General features: G+C 39.4%; 1 protein-coding gene across 1 annotated transcript in view; it reads left to right on the top strand.

Moving 5' to 3' along the window:
- The window catches only part of RASA3 (RAS p21 protein activator 3), a 132,474-nt gene extending 112,417 nt beyond the window's left edge, over positions 1-20,057 (top strand). The window contains exons 12-24 of the mRNA XM_065829587.2: positions 178-292; positions 1,177-1,251; positions 1,771-1,894; positions 3,032-3,138; positions 3,783-3,860; positions 4,776-4,853; positions 5,398-5,471; positions 9,187-9,293; positions 10,234-10,316; positions 13,812-14,023; positions 14,778-14,881; positions 17,390-17,573; positions 18,200-20,057. Of these exons, the coding sequence (XP_065685659.1) occupies positions 178-292; positions 1,177-1,251; positions 1,771-1,894; positions 3,032-3,138; positions 3,783-3,860; positions 4,776-4,853; positions 5,398-5,471; positions 9,187-9,293; positions 10,234-10,316; positions 13,812-14,023; positions 14,778-14,881; positions 17,390-17,573; positions 18,200-18,275 (1,417 nt within the window). The 3' untranslated portion in view covers positions 18,276-20,057. The remainder of the gene's footprint in view (positions 1-177; positions 293-1,176; positions 1,252-1,770; positions 1,895-3,031; positions 3,139-3,782; positions 3,861-4,775; positions 4,854-5,397; positions 5,472-9,186; positions 9,294-10,233; positions 10,317-13,811; positions 14,024-14,777; positions 14,882-17,389; positions 17,574-18,199) is intronic.
- The last annotated feature ends 1,213 nt before the right edge of the window (positions 20,058-21,270 follow it).

Raw genomic sequence — 21,270 nt, 5'->3', positions numbered from 1 at the left:
AACCCAGAAGTGCGCTAAATGCTACATGACTGCATTTAATGGCAGGCTGGTGTCAGAGGGAGTTTTTGTTTGTGCATTCAAACGCAGATTTCCGTCACCTTTCACTGCTTCTTTTATTTCCACATATTAGTAGTTTATTACCATGACACTAAATTGCAGAAAATTGTTCACTTCCAGAGATCCAAACACCATTTTCAGAGGAAACTCATTAACTTCCAAGTGCATTGACGAGACAATGAAACTGGCAGGGATGCATTATCTGCAAGTTACACTAAAGCCCATTATAGATGAGGTAAGAGCAGTTTAGACTGTTTATTTGATAAAATGTCACTGTAAAAGGCCTTCAGGGAGCAGATACTGTTTATTCCTTCCCATTTTAACATGACTTTGTAGGAACGAAGCTGAACAGCCTGTTTCTGTGTTAAAATCCTTTGTGTTAGTTTAGCCACAGCTGAGTCACCCACTGCAGAAACAATTGGATTGTATTAAAGAAATATGAAGTTTCCATTTATTTGACTAAATTACTCTGCTTTATAAAATTAATATTTATTATTTCTGATAAATTAATAAAGTAATAACTTAGATGAATAAAGAGTATATACAGCAGAAAGGTGCTGGGAAGCTATAACTAATACATTTCATCCAGTGGGTATAAAGGAATAAAATTATTCTTAGATAACTGGGTATTTGGTGCATGCATTGTAACAATGGTTTATTATCTATCCAGTCCAGAATGGTGGGTGTGGGTATTCTAGTGCAGTAATTGGGCAATATTTTCAGATGACAGACTTCCTTTAAATGATTTGACAATTTCTTCAGCTGTTGTAATGTTTCATCCAAAAATGTCAACTTTTTAAAGACTATAGATAACCTTTCAAAGTTGACTGTTTTGGCAAAATAAGACTTTCCTCGAACAGCCTTGCTGAAGAGAGTCTAATGAACAATTCTTCGTTTCAGCTGAAGGAAAGGATAGAACAAATCAGTGCTATGTTTCAGAAAAAAAAAAATAAAGATCACATGTAATGTACCTTCAATGATTTGTCCAAATAAAAAAAATACAATTTATAGAGTTGGCTTTTACCTTTTACCCCTGAAAACTAACAGATTATGCATTTACAAAACTTTTTCTACTTGAAGATAAACTAATATGTCAATTTTTCACTGTATCCTTTCTAGATCTGCCAGGTCCATAAACCTTGTGAAATTGATCCTGTGAAATTAAAAGATGGTGAAAACCTGGAAAATAACAGGGTATGCATTAGATTTTGAAGATGTATTTTCTATTTACACAACTAAGTTTAGCTGAGATCCTCAGATGTCTGATGTTGCAAATAATGTTGTCATTCATTAGAATACACTGGAAGCTTTCTTAACACCAAAAACTGTTATAATTATTTTACAATGACTTTACATTCTGCTATAAATACAACATCTGTAGAATGTTAATCACTTTTCCCTGCAGCCTTGAGGACAAGGATGACTTGGCCTGTGGCTCTACTGATGACATAGAAAATGGAAAGTGGAAAGGAACGATATGCCATACGGCCATATCACTTGATGTTTCGTTTTGATAGGAATAATATTTTTACTCTTGGACTTGAATACATGCATTTACCAAAGAGAGCATCATTGAGCATGAGGTTGTTTTGCAAGTAAATAATGTTGGAAGTGAGAATCTTTAATGATGCCGTTATGAATAAAACCAGGAATAATACTGCTTTCCACAAGAGAAAATGATACTAATTTTGTCATAATCATTGCATTTTTCAGGAAAATCTGAGGCAATATGTTGATCGTATTTTTACTGTAATTACAAAATCTGGTGTAAGCTGCCCTACAGTGATGTGTGATATTTTCTTTTCACTGAGAGAATCGGCTGCCAAACGTTTTCAAGGTAAGTTTCTACGTTGCTTTATTTTACATCACTGATAGCTTTTAAATGTAGCTATAGTGGTCTGCATGGTCCATGATGGATTTAGTAATCGAATAGCAGCTTATCAAAAATGTCACGTGGAATTTGTACTGATGCTGTTTTTTTCCTTGATTATTCATTCCACAAAGAACATGGCTTTTAATGATTGTATGAGTTTTCCTTAAACATTTTTCAAAGGAAAACAGCATTTAAAAAGAGCATTAGGATGGCATTTATTTATGGCTTCAATACTTGCGAAGTATACTCACTTTTCAAACATTCAGGTTTTTGTAATGGCTCATTCTGCAGAGTCCATGCAGCTGAATTGTTTTCTGCTCATACGTCAATCTCTAATAAAGGCCAATCTATAAAATGATTGGAGTCTTTGCAAGCTCATTGCCCTGGGAGGCTCATGTGGTACAAAGGTTTTCTGACTGTCAAGAGGGAATTTTTTCCATTCCCTACCTAGTTGTTTTGTCTCTGGGAGAACAGGCCGGCAATATAAAACTGGAATTGAGCAGAACAACCAAGCTACGTATTTCCATGAATGGAGGCAGATTACAATAAGAAAGTTTTAGAGAAAAAAATACAAGTTCACTTTTTGAACAGTCACTTCACAGGAGAGAAGCTCAAGCAGAAAGCCATTAATTGTGCTGTCATGCTCTGTATTTTATGTAAATATAAATAAATTTTATTTTACTGAATAGATGCATTACTTGTGCTCAGGGTTGTAATGAGATAACTGAGAGTTTGCCTCTGGGCTGAAAATTTCATAAACTATCTAAGTTATTCATCATATTTTAGTTGCGTAGATGGAATACCAGATGTTTTTATGAAGTTCCCTGTGCAATGAAAAAGTGAATGTTGTTCTCCTTGTTGCTTGTGTCATGAACTCACTCCTTTTTAAAAGACTGTCGTGGACGTTTCCTTGGTTTGTGCTGGCTGATCTCTGGCTCCGAACCCTTCATCATCAGTTAATCCTGTAACTTGAAAATATATACATTTCCTGCGTATGTTTGAGCTTCTTTCTGAAGCTGCTTTCTGAAGGCATTCTGATGATTTCAGAAGGTTTTTAAGGAAGGATTATTGAAATGCTGAGTAGAGGTCTTTTTTTAATAGGTGACCTAGATGTGAGGTATACAGCTGTCAGCAGCTTTATTTTCCTGAGATTCTTTGCTCCAGCTATTCTTTCTCCAAACCTCTTTCAACTTACACCGCACCATCCAGTAAGTACTGTAGCCAATTTTTTCTACCTATGTATATGGTTCTGTCACCATAGTCTGTCTATCAAGATTCTTTCTTCAATTCTTTTAACAGCCTTTAGGAGAAGTACCTTTGTTAGTTCAAAGATCTGCTGTGTCTGTCTGGGTTATGAAGCATGGGTTGAATCTGTATGTGAAGAAGTTGGGAGGTATGGGAGGAACGGTGGAATTTAAGGACAAAGTAGATGGTCTAAGCTGCTGTGGAGAAAATGGCCCCTGCTTCATTTTGGCCACATTACATTAATACTGTATTGATTGTCAGTGATGTTGGAAATGTTTTGGATTTAAGCAACTTATCCAAGACTGAGTAGTTGTTCTTATTGGGAGTGAGGAGGACCCGGACTGTCTTCAAGATAGGAATCTCTGGTTTTGTTTTGCAAGTCATTGCCTTTGCTTCTCTGAAGAGCAATAGGGTAGCTATGAAACATGACGACTTAAGAGTCAAAAGCTTTTATAAAAGCAACGTTTTTTCCTGTAGTGCTTTATTAGATCTTTTATAATTTTATACTACTTTTCTGCAAGCGAAATAAGAAATAAGAAATATGATTTATCTTCCTATATTCCATATTTTAAATATCTAGTCCATACAATATTGTTTTCTTTCCTAGGATCCTCAGACTTCTCGAACTTTGACACTTATCTCTAAAACCATTCAAACGCTAGGCAGCCTATCAAAATCTAAATCTGTAAGTATGCCATTTTCATTTAAAGGCTTAATTTAGGAAAGTGATTTTACATTTTTTTTAATAATCTTTTATCACTCATTGTAATTAAGCCTTTAAAATGCTTGAGTTGCACTAGGCTTATGCAAAACTGGTTATGTTTACTTTGATTATAAGCCTTTCATGCTGATGGTAAAACTAAATCTGTCTTAATCTGAACTAGATTTTAGTAAAGCAGAATTGTGTGACCAGCCTAGAAGTCTGTTCCAGAACTTTTCATTCCTTCCTTCTGGAAGACAGATAGTGATCAGAAAACCCATGAAGTTCTCTACTTGCCTCGGGTACATGACAGCAGTTCTTCTGAGCTTTGCAGATGATTTCGGCACTTTAAAGCTCAACTGAGAAAAATTGCCCAGTTTTCAGACTGGTTCAGTTTTCTGCTGGTCAGTGGTAAGATTAGATCTAAATTCCCATGCTGTGGGTGTTTGATTGAAATAAAACTTTTGTACCTAAGACAGCACACTGCTACATCTGGTGATTATGTGAGGTCACTGTTTAGGATTTGCAAGGCAACTGTAGGTGAGGCTGTACCTCAATTTCAAATCCTTTGAGACAAGAGAATTCCTTCTCTCATGTTTTTTGTCAGCATCTTTTAGGACCCAGATTAAAAGCCCGAGCAGAAGTTTGAAGCTTTTGAAGAATGCATTGTTAGCTGTAGTAACTGAACGTTTTAAATGCATTCTGCTACCTTTTTGAAATAAAAATTTGATACTACTGAATGCGTGTTGTACAACATAAAAATAAAACTTGTTTATTTTACCTCTGGCCAGAAAAAAAACCTCTTATCTGAGATGGCTCGCCTCTTAGTGTGCTGCTGTTAACAATATTTTCTGTATAAACAGTCTTACGATACGCGTATTTTTTGGCTTTGTATTTCAGGCCAATTTCAAGGAATCCTACATGGCTACTTTTTATGACTACTTTAATGAGCAGAAATATGCAGATGCAGTAAAAAACGTAAGTAACGCATGTGAATATTTTGAAAATCCTGCTGTGTTGCTCAGAATACTATAGTACTTGCTAATGGTAAACCAAGAAGCATGTGCTGAAAAAAAAGAATCCCGGTAACTGTAATGTCCAAGAAACTCACATCAAATTATGTGCATGTCAATAGCAGGATCTCTTTAGACCTTCTTCTGCTTAATAATTAGGTTGGATTAACAAGCTGCTGCATAGAGCGCGAGATGTGCACACTTCATAGAATGCTTCAAATCTGTGATGAAAATGGCTTAGTCCGAAAGGAAGTGAAAGATATGTATAACAAAGAAGCAGCACGAGAAGTGTTGGTCATCTGCAGTTTTTCTGCTTAAGAATATTTGTGCTATTTTTAGTTTACAACCCAGAAAACCTCCCAGTTCCTCAAGCTTGTGCCGTTACCTTCAGTTTAACTACTTTTACAATATTTTCTTGTAGCTCTGTGTTGTACAAATGTTGAAGATTTTAATTTAGGTAGTGCAATGCTTTCATTTTTATCTATTTTTTTTTTATGTTCACCTTTTAGTTTCTAGATTTAATTTCATCTTCAGGAAGGAGAGATCATAAGAGCATAGAGCAACCTATACTACTAAAAGAAGGGTAAGCATGCTTGTGCCACAAAATCCTCTACTTGTGTGCTTGCTACCATTCTAAGGCAGCTCTCTTTTTTTTTTTTCTGCCACCCCTATTCCATCCATGTGTTCAGAGAAGAATGTGGAAAGATTCTTGTGTTGCTATTTCTACTCTTTGTGACTGCTATAGCTGATTTTAACATCATCTCATTTGATTTAAACAATCTAAGTATATTTTGAAATAAGTGAAAGAAAAAGAAGCCTGTAGAACTTATTTTGCCTTAGCTGTGCTAATTAAATCTGCATTTTGTTAAAATCGAGTTGATTTTTTTTTCTGAACTCCACTGAACAAAGGCTGTAAAATCTCACTGTGAAGACAGATATTGAATATCTTAGTGAGGGCAAAGCCTGCAAATGGAATTTGCTTTTGCTGCCCTGTAAAATCAATATGCTAATCCTTATCGTGGCCATTTTGAGGAAAACTTGTGATGCACTTGGAACAATTTCTGGTTGTAATACCTTTCCCTTTTTTGGAAGCATGTTCCATATGCTGCATTAGTTTTATATACTAATAGCTGACATTTTTTGTGTTACAAACCTGAGTTGTTAAGATCATCTAAGTGCACTGTGGAAACAGCTTAAGCTGGGAGGAAGAAAGTGAAAAATCCAAATTCTTCAGTAAGCTGAAGTACTGCTTGAAAGCAAGCTTTCATGCTAGCTCTAAGTCATGCGAAAATTAGATTTTTGGTGAAAACATGACTACCCCTTCCAGTTAGCCTCTGTAGTTCACCTCACTTCTCTGATGAGCATCCGTCTCTAGGGACAAGTTTGTCTATTTTAATACTGTACATTTATCATTCTTTTGGTTTTCAAAATTAATGTATAGTTTGTAACATTTTCCCTCTAACTCTAAAACATTATGTTTTCTGCCTCTGTCTTTCTTTTGCTCCTATCTGATTTTTTTCTGTCTTTTCTTGCTCGGCCTGTGGCTGCTGTTGTAAGGACTCTTAAACTAACAGTAAAGAAAGTTGATGGTAATAGTTCGTGCAGGTAAGATGGTAGGGGCAGTTGATGCTTTGCTGTAGCTACCGGCTGACAGCATGTCCATCCTTTGCAGCAATAGATTTGTCTGACTTAACTTTGGGGAAGCAGTACTCTATTTAACAATCCTGAAATGCCTGTGTAAACCCAGCAGAGAACATTTCGTTATCTACTTCTTGATGTTGACCAGATCTTTTTTTTTCTTTTTTTTTTTTTTTTCCTCCCCCTTCGTTAAAACAAAAACCTGCTGTAAGTAGAGAGTAAATCACTTTTATCTGTAGGTAGAGGTTCCAAGAAGCACTGAGATTTGCTTAATGTTAAGTGTATAGATCCCGATGAACTCATTGGAAGTGATTAATAAGTGGCCATACATTTTCTAGATACTTCTTAAGCAGCATTCACGTAAATTGTTCTCAAGGTTAAGGAGCGGCCTTCAGCTGTCTGTTTATCCTGACATTTTGTATTATTGCCATATTGTATCATGAAGAGTGGGTGGGAATTTTCCCAGCCTTTGATTTGATTTTTCTCCAGATTCATTGGTTTGTTAATGGGATTTCTGTTTGCCTTTGTGATGTTTTTGTTTGCTTTTGGTTTTTTAATCTCTTTGCTTCTATTAAGAGTATCTAGATGGAAAGCTATAGCAAATGTACTTCTGAATGAACGTACAGTACCAAAGATTAGTTGCTGGCACTTGGGTTTGCTGGCATGGATCGTGCCATTGCTGCTTGACAGCTGTCTGCCTTGTTCTTTCCAAAAGCAAGAAAATTAAGAGGAGAACTAGTCCTGCCATTCTTGTAGGTGAAAGGGGCCTGCTGATGCTTGCAAGCAAGGCTAAGGTAGATCCAAACTCAGGTCTACCATGAACATGAGAATAAACAGTATCTCCAGCCACCCAGCACTGAAATAGGTTTCATCTTGTTCTCTTCTTATCTTTGTGCTTCTGACTGTTGCTCTGACTGCTCACACCCCCTGCAAATGTTAGAAACAAATAAATCCTTTAAATTGACCTGATAACTTCTGCAACTTTGAATGCTTGTCACCTGTCCGTGGGAAATAAAAGCACATTCCTTCCTTGGCTGTGCCAGCTATGAAGAATTTATTAGAAGTGTGCTCTTAGTTCTGCAGTATGGAGTTTGCATTTTTCAAAGAGGGTGGGTCTGTAAGATTTTGCAGTTTTATGTCACCTTTTAAGTGTTGGCATGAGAAGGAAGAGCAACTCTCTCGAAGAGCGTATTTTCTAACCCAAGGACATCTGCTCTTCCCTTTAAATTTGCCTTAACCTTGAAATATGAAGACTACCACCAGTGGGCCTGGTGATGACCTGAATCATATGGTTTTATTAAATGTTTCTCAAGTAATACAGGAATAAGGACCAGAACAGTAACTGTCTGGCCGTTTCAAGAATGAGAGAGATGTGTGTCTACAGCTGGTTGCTGTGTACAGTCCTGGTCAGCTTTTGCCCACACAACTTGGAATGGGCAGCAGGCAGCAGCCTGGCTGGTTACAAAACAGTTAGAAGTCTGAAGGAGCTTTTCTGTTTGAGCTTTAAACAGACCTGTGGCTCAGTTGGATGCAGTGTAGTTGTTTCTGACTGACAGTATTAGCTGTTCTAAGCATTTTAGCTCTGCTATTGAAAATCTTCAAAGAAACCATTAGCTGTTCTCTCTGTGTGCTCTTTGTGCTGTATAGTGCCTCCCTACTTGATAAAAACTGCTCTGTAGTAAGTAGTTTTTACTGGCTCCTTTGTACAATTCTGTATTTGGCACAATAGTTAATGTAATGTGTAGAGTAGCTGTTATCAACTCTCTACTGCATATGTGCACACATTTTTTATTCCACCAGTATGAAGTCACGAGGCTTTCCAAAGTCACCTTGAAGTTTTTGGATTGATTTAGTGGTTAGGAAGGTGGTGGATGCATCACACTTTCTTGTAAGCTAATTCAAGTCTGAAATTAATAAAAACTGACAACTCACTAAATGAACGCCCTCCTCTGCCAGAAAAAAGGTGGTGTTGGGGGATTCCAGCTTTTAACCGTCAGATTGCTTCGTATGTTATTGAAAACACACTTCCAACTGCAGCACCAGTGTGCAATCTGAAATGGAGCTGTGGAATATCCCAATTTTGTTTCTAGAGCTTGAGAGCGACTAAAGCATGTAAGGGTACAGCCCCTGTGCTCCAGAGGCCTTACACCTGCCTTTTAATTATTAAATATACTCTAAACCTTTTGAGCTTTCTCATGGCTTAAAAAAAAAGAGAAAATTAAAAAGCTTGTAGAGTTAACAGATCAAGCTCAGCAGAGCAGTACTAACCATGTTCTGCCATTTTCTGCTGTAGTAGGAAGCCGTTTGGTTGGATTTGTAACTAAGGAAAGGGCACAAGCTGCAGTTCAACTAACTGACTAGAACCCCTATGTAGACTACAAGTCAAGCTACCTGTCTTGCCACTTATCTAGATCTAGAAAAAGGACAGACTTAACTAACAAATGCACTAAACCTATCCAAATGTGACTTTCCTTGTCAAGACAAGGCCTCAATAATTAGAAAGCACTGTGTCCCATCCTAAAGCTTCGCAAGTGCCATAATGTATGTGTGTATATATAATGTATATATGTATACATCTATATACATAAATACATATTTTATATGTATGCATGCATATGTAAAATCTGATGTATTGTAACAACTGCTGTCCTGTTTACCAGGTTCATGATCAAGAGAGCACAAGGAAGAAAACGATTTGGTATGAAAAACTTCAAGAAGAGATGGTTTCGCCTGACAAACCATGAGTTCACCTATCAGAAAAGCAAAGGTAACAAAAGTTGGCCCAGTCTTCTTTTTTTTTTTTTTTTGATACATTTTTGAAACATTTTTGATACATTTTTGATTACATTGTGTAAAAGCAGAAGAGTGACATCTAGATTCGTAACTGTCAACCTGTATGTTCTTGCCTTTCTTTTAGTATGTCTGTACTGACTATTAGAGAAGTTTCTTGGGTACCACAGTACCCTGTAAATTAGCAGAATATTTGGTAATATTTGTCTAAGATCAGTTACCAACATCATCTGGAGGTTTCACAGTTATGTTGTAGATTATCCCAAGATGTATTTCCTTGGACATAAATACCTTACACTGGGATTTGGGTTTGTAGTGAACATTTTTGGCTTGTTCTCATAAACTCTGTAGTGCTGGCACAACTGCCTGCAGTAGCCAGGGATTTGGCTGCAAGCTTTGAACTTGCAAAAATGTATTTGCTTAATGTTGCCTAACATCAAAGATTTTGCTTTTTGCAAATTGTTCCAATGTGTTTAGCGGTACACAACAAATACCACTTCCTTCCATCATACAAATAGAGCAGGAGTTAAGAAAGATAAGGAAACACAGTCAGATCATGCCAGTCATCATTTCACACTCAACTTTGACATCTTACATCACCACCATCAACTAGTTCAGTTGAGCTGTCAGGAATGATTTCTTTCATTGTCACCTTCTCAGGAAATAGTCTGAGTCCTGCTGTGGTAGTCACTGTCTAAGGGATTTACTAGCATTAAGTAGTGCAGCTGAAAACAGAAATCAACTTAAGATTATACTTAAGGACCATGCTAGGAAATCCCTGCTGAGTGAAAGATAATTTTTGTCTTGTGCAGTCAAAATGATCTTCAAAGGAACTGAATCAGCCCTTAAAATAAGGAGAGAGGGTGAAGCTGAGTTGTGAATAGGTTGCTCAGTATCTGTTTGTCTGTATTCTGCAGGTGATCACCCCCTGTGCAGCATTCCAATTGAAAACATTTTGGCAGTAGAAAGACTGGAGGAGGAATCCTTTAAAATGAAAAATGTAAGTAAGTCATCTTCATTAATTTACTTGTTAGGCTGGTCTGGATCCACCAGCCTAATCGCCTTTTTCCCTTTTGTAGCCCGGATTGGGTTTCTATTGAAAGATGTACAACCACAGCTGCTTGTTCTGTATATAGTAGCAGGAGTTTCCAAAAGTACAGCCCATTCAGATTCTTAACAGCCCAGTCAGCAGTCCTTGGGTTTCGTGATCTGCAGCACACTCAGTACTGACCGCTGCTGATCAGCTGTCTGGGCTCCATAATGTCGGACACAGGTGAGAGAATAGAGTCCCTGCCCTTTCTGCCAGACCTCTCCTTCTGGGAGGAACTGTTTGCTGATAATAGTGAAGGATCACATCTTCTTTCAGGATTCCTTTATCAGTTAATGAACGTGCATATATATATTTGGGTTAGGTCATGTGCCAAAACAACATGTGTGCTGTTGCCAGTGTGGTTTAGCATTTTAATTGCCACATTAGGGAGTAAAGTACAGCTGTATTTCTCATGCATGGAACGCTACTGCCAACTTCTGTATGCAAGACATGCCATCCATTGTGTAAGAACAGTTCTTAGTAGACATGATCAGTTTAGGTGATATTGGGAGCCTTTTTCGTGCTCTTTTCCCTGTAAAGCTGCGCATAGTCCTTAAAAAGTTTTATTTAAAAATAAAAATACCACCTCAGTGTTTTCCAGTTCTAAACATGCATCTACTGCCGTCTTCTTTGTACACATAAATGGTTGTGACTGTTAACTTTTCTGCCTTTAAGTCTCTCCTGCCATCTGCACTGCTTGTGGACACCATGCACAGCAATGCTCAAACCTACCCTAAACATTAACAAACTGCTGTTGGAAGAACCTGAAGTGAAATACAATGCTTGACTCCTCAGTATTTTCCCTCTTTCAGATATTATTTTGGTAGCATATCTCCCTCTGTTAGAAGATGGAGTAAGTTTAAGTTCACTTGCTTCTGTAGCACATCTTCATTGTACTGTAGCTGGCTCTGCTGCTTATCACTCATGTTAATTACATAGGTGAAAGCAACCAAACTGCAAAATAATTCTCAAGCTATCACAAGACAGCTGTAACATGCAGTGGACTGTTGCCAACTGTACTCTGCAAAATAACTCAATTGAACTTAGAGTAGCCACACAGTTGAGAGAAAACTTACTGTGTGTGGAGAGGAGCTGAGCTGTAATTCTGATCAAGTCTTAAGTCAGAGCAGTCTTTCATTTATGCTGAGTCTACTGGGCTAGGATGCATGCAAAATATCCCTGTAAAGATTTATTATAGGAAAAATATTCCTTCATTGTTAACATCAGAAGCTACGGGCTATTTTGGTTGCTTAAATTCAGTATTACCTAAGAAATGAAGTTGACTACACCCGTTCTGGAAAATAAGGTTCAGAATCTTTCCATAAGCAGTAGAAAAAAACATTATCACCTTCCCATGCTAATATATTCCCATTTATCTTACCATATATAAATAGAATACTGCAGCAAGAACAGAATTCTCAAAACACCACAGCAGATGCATTTGTGATGGATATTCCATCCTGGGTGCTACGTATGATTAAAGATCCACATTTTCTATAAATATTCTTTCTGTTTCTGTGCTCGGAATTGCACCCACTGTGTCTTCCTCAGTCCTGATAAATCCGCCTTTGTGGCAGTAAGGCCAGTAGCCTTTGTCTTCATTAAGCAGAGTTTGGGAAGTGGGGGGGGGGTGGCTTTAAGTACTGTTCAGGTCTTCTGTATTGTCTGAGAAGCAAATGTTGGTTTTGGTAGCATAAAGGTCTTGCAACCACTTGAAATTCCTGGCTTAGTTGTGGTCTTCTCAGTAACAGTTGCCATATGTTAGTTCACTTAGGTTGGTATCCCCTTACACAAAGCCATACTCCTTAAATCTGTTCCTTTGTTGTAATGCAGAAGGCTCCATTTACCCCAGCAGCACATTAAAATTCTTTTCCCTGTGGTTCTGTGTTAACATAGGGTTGAGCTGCACACCCATGTCTTCCCCATTCCTTCCACTGTTCCCCAAACTCAAATTGCCAATTATGTCCTGAAAAGCTTTATTAAAAAGACTCTCTCTTTGGCCTGTATTTTGGCAGTGACGGACTGATCGCACTAACAGCACCTACACTGCTCTTGTGTGTTGCACCTTTCTAATTACTGCCCGACATCTATAATGATACTAAATCCACAGAGAAGATTGTTGGACCTTTCCCTTTCCTGTTAGAAGAGAGACTGTAATTAAAAAAACCTGTTTGTTCACAAATTAGCAAGTATATTTGCAAGCTACTTTGAAGTATGTGCACCTAAAAGTGTCACAAGGGAGGAAGACATAGTGCCTGGTGCCAGTCTGCAACATTCTCCTGACCAGCAAGGTGCAGAATTGCAGAATTCAGGCTAGTGTTTCAGGTCTTTATAAAAACAAAAATGGATTCCAGTTTTTGGTGTGGTTTTTTTGTTTTTGGTTTTGTTTTTTTTTTTTAATTACAAAAAAAAACAACACAGAGAAACCAGCTATATGGAAAATAATATTCCACATGATGTGGGCAGTGTAATGTCTAATGATTTGAAGAGTCAAATGAAGAAGTAGATAGGGGAAGATAATTTAGGAATACCTGAGAGAGGAAAACCCATTAAAATTGAGCTTTTGCAGAAGCTAGAAGAAATGAAGATGGTTGACATTTGCCTTTCCAGAATTTGAAGTTAAGATCACTAACTTGAGCTTAGTTATCTTCAGTGCATGATCAGTATAATCAAGCAGTAAGGCTGTGCATCAGAAACTTGCATCGTTGAGAGGAGAAAAATAAATGTGACTGTGCCATTTTAGGTTGCAAGCTGTTCCGAGCAGGCAGGAAAGCTCTAGTTTAGATATTCAGTGGCCAAGCCATAACGTAGAATTAATGTGTAATTATTTGAACGCCTTATGGCAATTAAAGGCAAACTGTTTTGCTGCAATTTGCTAATAGCAACTGGAGTTGTGTGCAGAAGTGTGGAAGTTAATAAAAGGAAAGAATCATGCCAAAATAGGTGGTAAAAGACTAGAGATACAGCAGTATTAAAGCGAAGCTGTTGCTAAGGCCTGATCCAAATTCTCGTTTTTCTCTTTTCTGCCCCCTGCTGACTTAACATTGCTTTTCAGCCCTGCACTGGATTCCCCTGTCAGCCTTCCAAAACTTGGAGCTGCAGCATTACTAAAATTGCATCCTTGAGGCTGACAACAAATCTCCTTGAGGCCCAACCAGCAAGCTGATATTAGCTGTTTGTAAATCATCTCCTACAGGAACAGTATATTACTCCTTGTACCAGGTGAAAGGTCGTGTTGTTTTAAGGGCACATTTGCTGCTTAGTTTTGTGATGGCATTTATTTATGAGTGCATACTTTTAGTATGCTGTGGTTTTCCTTTAAAAAAAATCATCCGTCTGAGCCCAGTCTTAGGTTCACCAACTCATTCTGGTGGTTTATTCCATCACTTATTTCTTTATTTGCAGATGTTCCAGGTGATCCAACCTGAAAGAAGAGTCCTGTATATCCAAGCAAATAATTGTGTGGAGGCCAAGGACTGGATTGATATCCTCACCAAAGTTAGCCAATGCAACAAGAAGCGCCTCACAGTCTACCATCCCTCTGCCTATCTTAATGGCCACTGGCTTTGCTGTAAAGCTACTGCAGATAATACTCCTGGCTGCACACCCTGCACAGGGTAAGGATTAATAACATGCCCTTGGTCTAGGTATTGTCAGGGGTTTGTTTGTCTCCCCAGCATGACTTGCAGGTGTGCAGGCATTGTGGTGTTCTTAAAGGCCATCTTTATTTTTTTTCTGATACTTTAAGTATCTGCAGATCTTGGTCAAAATGTTGAAATATTTAGAGTTCAAGACATTGATAGGAGTTGACTGTGGGATAAGATACATTGGTTCTGACCATCTGTCATTGATAAAAATGTCAGAAATCCCTTCAGTGTCCTGTTTGTAAATTCTTGAAACAGACAATCATCAACTTATAGATTTAATTCTAACTTAACCTTTTCCTAAGGGGACCTGTCATGCTCTCTGTTAAATGAAGAGGTACTGTCTGGTCCATAGGAAACTTGTCGTCTAAAATGCGGAAAGCAGCAAGTCTGTAGTTAGTCTCAGGATATAAGAGCTGGACAGTTGGTAGTTCAGTGTTTTGGCTCCTCCATCTGGTTGTAGCAGACTAATTCACCAAAATGTCTGGATACCAATACAGTCCTCTCTTTCAAGTCAGAGTGAAAACATACTGGATAAATCTAGGCATAAAGAAGTTTGAACTTGTCTACCTTTTCTTTTGGGAAACATGAAAGTTTTGAGCTCTGTTACACACATCTGTTGGCTTTAATGAGTATTCACTGTTATTTTCATCCTTGTTAAGTGCTTTTTGTGCCATAATACACTGTTTAGCGTGTAACTTCTGCCTCTCTTCCTGATGCCTTACAGAGGCCTGCCAGCAAATATACAACTGGATATAGATGGAGATAGAGAAACTGAGCGCATCTACTCTCTTTTCAACTTGTATATGCCAAAATTGGAGAAAATGCAAGGTAAAGATGAGAGATCATTGCATCTCCAATACACTTATCGAAGCAAAAATACCTGTGAAAAATGGGATATTGTAGTTAGACCAGCCTTGCAAATCACATTCTAGAACACAGTGGCCATTATTAAACTGGTTTCCCCTTCTGCTCTCTTGAGGCAGTTGTGCGAATTGTTTTTGGTGCAGTCTCATAGTCTGTACAAAGTTCTTTGCATAATAAACAGTTGTTCGAAATACAGGTCTTAAGCACAGCATCCTAAAATAGCATAGGCACAGAACATTGCTTGAATGCTCTGAATTGACAAATCAGAATGTACACTGAACCAGAAGTTTACTGATCCTGCAAAGAAGCACCAGCAAAGCTGAGGTTTCAGTGGAACATGGTTTTGTGTTACCAGGAGTCATGTGTGCATTCCCTGATTCAAATCCCAAGAACAGGCTGGATAAAAATGGTTTCCTTAGGAGGGCTCTTTTGGAATTATCAGTGAAAGGTGACCTGTGGATGTCTGTGACATGTTGAACAGTGAAGTTTGGGCTGGGAAACCATCAGGAGCTGAGGGGAACAGAGATGTGACACGAAGGATAAAATAAAGAAGAGGCAGCAGAGGAAGTTAGCACTAGTAAGCACGCCAAGAAAAGTATCCGGTATACATGGTGCCAGACTTGAAATCCCAGTTTAGCACAGGGAGTGGCAGGGAAGCCTCCACTGTGGCACTGGTCTTTAAATAGGACTTTATTTTATAATATGAGATAAGCCAGTGGTGTCAAACACACAGATTGGAAAGCACTTTAATCCACTCCTGGCCGCCGTGCAGTTGCAAACTTAAGATCCCTGCCACTTCCGAGCTGTCTGAACCGATGCCCAGCGTTCCCTTCTCACCACTCCTCACTGCCAGAGCCAGCATCGAGTTTCAGTGTTGGGGAAAAGGACGCAGGTCTGGTGCAGACAGTGCAGCAAGGGGAAGGTAACAAAAAAGCTGAGACAGTTAGAAAACTGGGAAAAAATAGAGAAAAAGTGAAGTATTCTCTCTCCCCTTCTAATATGCTCAGCTCTAATGCAGGAGTAGATAACATGATGAATGTGTTGCAAATGTTCATGTGTCCTGATCTCTTAGCCAGGAAGGCTCCCTGGTAAGATAAAACTTACCCCTTCTTAGGATATGTCCTTAAGCAGGCAGCCAGGCGCCAGTCATGGCATATTCTATTTATGCTTATTGTATGAACCTTTTAAGGGTAATGTGGTGAAACATCCTATGTGACTACTTCAACCTGTAATTGTTTTGAAGTCAGTCTGTTTTGCAGTGCCGTACTTGCTGCTTAGCTGCTGCTTAGGGATGGAATTTATCCTTCTGGCAAAGGGCAAGTGTGGGTCCTGCACCTGGGGAGGAATAACCCCAGGCACTAGTACAGGTTGGGGTGGACCTGCTGGAAAGCAGCACTGCAGAGAAGGACTTGGGAGTTCTGGTCAACAGCAGGTTGGCCATGGCTCAACCATGTGCCCTTGTGGCCAAGAAGGCCAATGATATCCTGGGATACATTAAGAAGAGTGTGACCAGCAGGTCGAGGGAGGTTCTTCTCCCTCTCTACTCTGCCCCGATGAGGCCACATCTGGAGAACTGCATCCAGTTCTGGGCTCCCTGGTTCAAGAAGGACAAGGAGTTACTGGAGGGAGTCCAGTAGCGGACTACGAAGATGATGAGGGGCCTAGAGCACCTTTCTTATGAGGAGAGACTGAGAGAGCTGGGTCTGTTCAGGCTGGAGAAGAGAAGGCTCAGAGGGGATCTTATCAATGCTTATGAATATCTTAAGGGTGGATGTCAAGAGGACGGGACCAGGCTCTTTTTAGTGGTGCCCAACAACAGGATGAGGTGCAAAGAACACAAACTGAAGCAGTGGAGGTTCTATCTGAATATGAGGAAAAACTTCTTTACTTTGAGAGTGCCAGAGCACTGGAACAGGCTGCCCAGAGAGGTTGTGGAGTCTCCTTTTCTGGAGACATTCAAAACCCACCTGGACACATTCCTGTGTGGTCTGCTCTGGGTAAACCTGCTTTAGCAGGTGGGTTGGACCACATGGTCTCCAGAGACCTCTTCCAACCCCAACCATTCTGTGATTTGCGCAGGTCAATGCTGCAGCACAGTACAGAGTTAGGCCTGTGTCAGAGTTCCCAAATGGTGTGCCTGGGGTACTGCTAGTGGTAACTGAGATGGAAGCATTGCGTGTGCAGCGAAGGACAGCTTTGCACCAAGCCATGAGCAGCTCCCAGGCTTGCTGCCCTTTCATTACAAGACGGGGGGAGGGAACGGGCATGGGACGAGCTCTGTGCCTGCCAACAGCTCAGCAAAAGGACAGAGAACTGCTCCTTCTGCTCTTGCTGTTATGTCAGCCACAATTCTGTGGTGGTCATACAGAAGCAAACTAAGGAACTGTATAAACCTCAGACTGAGTATTTTTAGTCTTTTTTTTCCCCTGCCTATCTGATAACTATTCCTATACTTTATTTTCCCCCCCCCAGAGGCCTGTGGCAGCAAATCTGTGTATGATGGACCTGAAGAGGAAGAATATTCTACATTCATCATTGATGACCCTAAGGAGACGTATAAAACACTAAAGCTCATTATTGAAGGTGTTGGAACTTTAGAGCAGGAGCATGCTCAATATAAAAGGGATAAATTTAAGAAGACAAAATATGGAAGCCAGTAAGTATAATGGGCTGTCCAATCAAAGGAACAATCCTGGGAAATGATATTTCCTTTGCTTATGTTCTGGCCTTCACAATATTCATGTTCCAAAAAGATCCTGCAAATACATACAAAGTAGGATTGTGATTTAGGATTGATATCACAATATTTTAAAGGACTGTAAGGAATTTAAAAATGTTTATTTTTTAGTGCAATTTCATCCATAAAAATAAGTGGTGGTGGGGGGGTGTTTTGTTGTCATTTTTTAAAATTTTTGAACCTGTTCTCATGGAATGAGCAGTAAATACCAGCAGGCACATCTACTTACCAGCTTATTTTAGAGTGTTAGTTTAAAAAGGGGAAGAGTGACTGATACAGCCACATGACTGTATTTTGTGTACACAGAAGTAAAGGAGCATTCTGTGCAAGGCTGACAAGAAAAGAGGATCAATTCAATCAGTCAGCTCTTGCAGTTCAAGTAGGATGCAGTATTATCAGTACAATTACAACTTTGATCTTCAGACTTAGGAACAAGGTTTTGTCTGTTCACTTTCTGTTCTGACATTTTGACGTCCTGAAAGAAAATTCTATGTATACTACTTTTTCTTTTTTTTTTTTTTTTTATCTTTTTCCTTTTATTTTAGAGAACATCCCATTGGTGACAAGAGCTTCCAGACATACATCAGGCAGCAGTCAGAGATCTCAGCGCATTCCATATGAAGTGCAAAGGGAATCAGAAAACAGTGCTGAAGGGTCGATCTATGAAGCTAAACAGCAAAACAAAAGGGAAGCCACACATGTAGCAAAATGTATGGGAAAGTGTCAAGCTTACAAACTTTGAGACTTGCTAAAACCTATTCTCTTTTCAAGAAACTGTTACAAGAGTTGCTATGCACTTTACTCATCTGGTTATTGACAGATGATAAAACTCTGCCTTCTAGGCAGTTGTTGTCATGTGTATTTTTAAATTTGCTTTGGTTTCTTGGAATCTAGTGATCAGTTCAATGATCGAGGTGTGTGGACTTCATCTTGACAACTTCCATACAATTCCTTATGTTTCAGAAACCAAGCATGCTGCTAATATGCAGCATTTTCTAGAATGGTTGTTTGTTACTGTTTTTTTCCTGATTAATGTATATTATGCCACACCCCTGCGTGCTCTTGTAGGAAAAGTTTAGTAACACTTTTAATGCCTGCTTATAGAAAAGAAGCAGAGAAAAAAACCTCTGGTGTAGTCTCTTGCATTGTAGCTTGTATTCTGAGCAGGCCAAGGAGCAGGCCTTTTCTTTTTACAGCAGCATAATTTTTGCTAAATGTGCACAGTTTTTAATAGAAATTCAGATCTTGAATGGTACTCTTGATATTTTTGAGATACAAGGTCATTTCTCCAGACGCATTCAGCAGCCTTTGGTTTTGAAGATGCAATCTCAGCGGTATAATAAAACTGACTCTCATAAATATGAGTAAGAAAGGAATGGACTTATGTCAAAGCTACGTGTCTGTTTTGTGCAGTCAAGTGAATGGTAATCTCTGAAAGTCTGCCAACCGAAAGGCAAAGTAAGCTGATTTGGAGGACCTTTGACCGCCACAGCGAGAAGGATGAATAGAATACAAGTTTGGCAGCTGAGACACAGAGACTCCCGGGCACAAAAGCCATCAAGATGGGTTTTCTTTGAAAGGATGTTTAAGCACTGGAGTCCACGCTGTCCTAGTACCACATGTTTTTTCTGGAAAATAGGTTTCTACTTTTCCAAAAATGTTTTAAAATACTTTTTTAAAGAGACTTGCCAAATGATATTTAGTATATTAACACGTGTAATGGTAATTTGTTAATATTCTGAGTGTAGTGAAAATGGAATGAGCTGTGTATCTCACTAATACCAACAAAAGTCATTAAGGAGGGGAATAAAGATCTGCTAAATATAAGGTATGTATTTATGTATGCTGTTTAGTTGTACACCGTAACTTTCCTCTGTGTAAGGGTCTGATTTACAAACGTCTAGCTTTGATGGCACAGAAGCCTGCATATGGGACTTTAAGCTTCTGTGGGGTAGAAGCTAGTGTTGGGTTTAAGCTGAATTGGAACAGAACGTATTGGACTATGAGTTTAATGTGAAGATACCTGTATCTTTGCTTTAAGTATTACAGAGTAACTCGTACCTGTGTCCTCATCGCATCTGACATGATTTAAGATGGCTGAAGTACTTTGAATGCCTCTGTTTGTTAGTGATGCTCTTAGGAATGAGGTTTTCTTTTTGTTTGAGTATATAGTAGACCACCTCCTTGTAGATGATAAATAATCTTTTATTTGTCTTCACCCAGCAGACTGGGGAAAGGGAAGTAATGAAGCATTGCAGAGATGCATTTTGGACTCCGAGCTTTTAGCTGCCATGAACTGCAATTTTTAACATGTATTTGTAACTTAATATTGTTTATAAAATACTAATGACCTGTAATGTGTGTTCTACTTGCCAATTAAAAGAAATGTTTTATTTCTGAAAACCGTGCGCACATTTGCCATCTGTTTAGATTCACTGTGGCCAGCGGGGTGCCTGTTGGTATAGCATCCTGTTCGGAGTTGGACCATGGATGGAGATCCTTCTGAGTGTAAACCAATCTCTGTTGGGGCTGCAGAGTCCTGTCCTCACTCTTTCTATCCCAGAAGTGTCAAACTCATTTTGATGACTAGGAGTAGTTACATTTATGCAGTCCTAAAATTACATTCAGCCCTTTGAAGGCAATGATGAGGCCAATGTGGCTGCCAGTGCAAATGAGTTTGACACCCCTTGTTCTATCCGTTTTCTTGCGTCAGCATTGCACCTGTAGGACTCTGCAGGGAACCAGATTGGGCACCTGAGCCAGCCACAAACTACTCTAGCAAAACAAGCAGTTGTCCCTCAGCTAGAGCAGCATCTCGAGCTGGTTCCTCGTGTTCCTACACAGCTGTTGCTGCTGTGAGGAAGAGGTGAGACTGTTGAAAGGACAGAAGAAAATAATTGAGAGCACAGCACCCCACTTGCATATCAGCTCATGGACCTATGGAAACACCACCCTTCTGAACCCCTTTGCCTTTCTCTGGCAAAACCTGGGGCATGCTGAGGTTTGTGCAAGTTGGACTTCTGCACCTCGCCAGCCCTCTCCGGAGACTCGATGTGGATTCAGCCTTGGCTCTGAGATGTCGTCTGACAACCCGCACTCCCAGTTTCTGTGGGGAGTGTTTGCAGGAAGGTGAGGAAACAGCCCCTCCAGATTGGAAAGCTGTTGACTGGCTCGTTCAGTGTGTGTTAGTCCAGCTTGTGTTCAAGGTAACTCCCGCGGCTGTGTCAGGCGCATCTGTCGCCAGAGCCCAGGTGTATGTTTCTGAGAAACTTCTGGAGGAGGGCTTCGGCAGGCACAGTCTGAGTGACAGTAGTGGTTTGACAAGTAGACCACAGCCAGGAAAGAAAACCTGACTGGTAGTGGAAGATGTAATACATCACCTGTGTGAAGATGAACTTGACCACAGTTGTGCAAGTGTGTTTTTGCTGGGGAAGGCCTTGTAGGCCTTGTTTTAAAAACAGGGTTTTAAATAAGATAAGGTCATAAACTGTCACAGGATTTGTAAGAAATGAGCAGAGTTAAATGCAAAATTAACACCATTCCCAGGGCTCTGATTTTCACTCAATCTCATGCAGTATATACAATCATTTTGTTTTCCTGCTAACATGTCTCAGCA

This window comes from Patagioenas fasciata, chromosome 1 (genome assembly GCF_037038585.1).
Source record: "Patagioenas fasciata isolate bPatFas1 chromosome 1, bPatFas1.hap1, whole genome shotgun sequence".
Taxonomy (NCBI): Eukaryota; Metazoa; Chordata; class Aves; order Columbiformes; family Columbidae; genus Patagioenas; species Patagioenas fasciata.
Note: the sequence above shows the minus strand (reverse complement) of the source record. Positions and strands in the feature narration are given on the sequence as shown.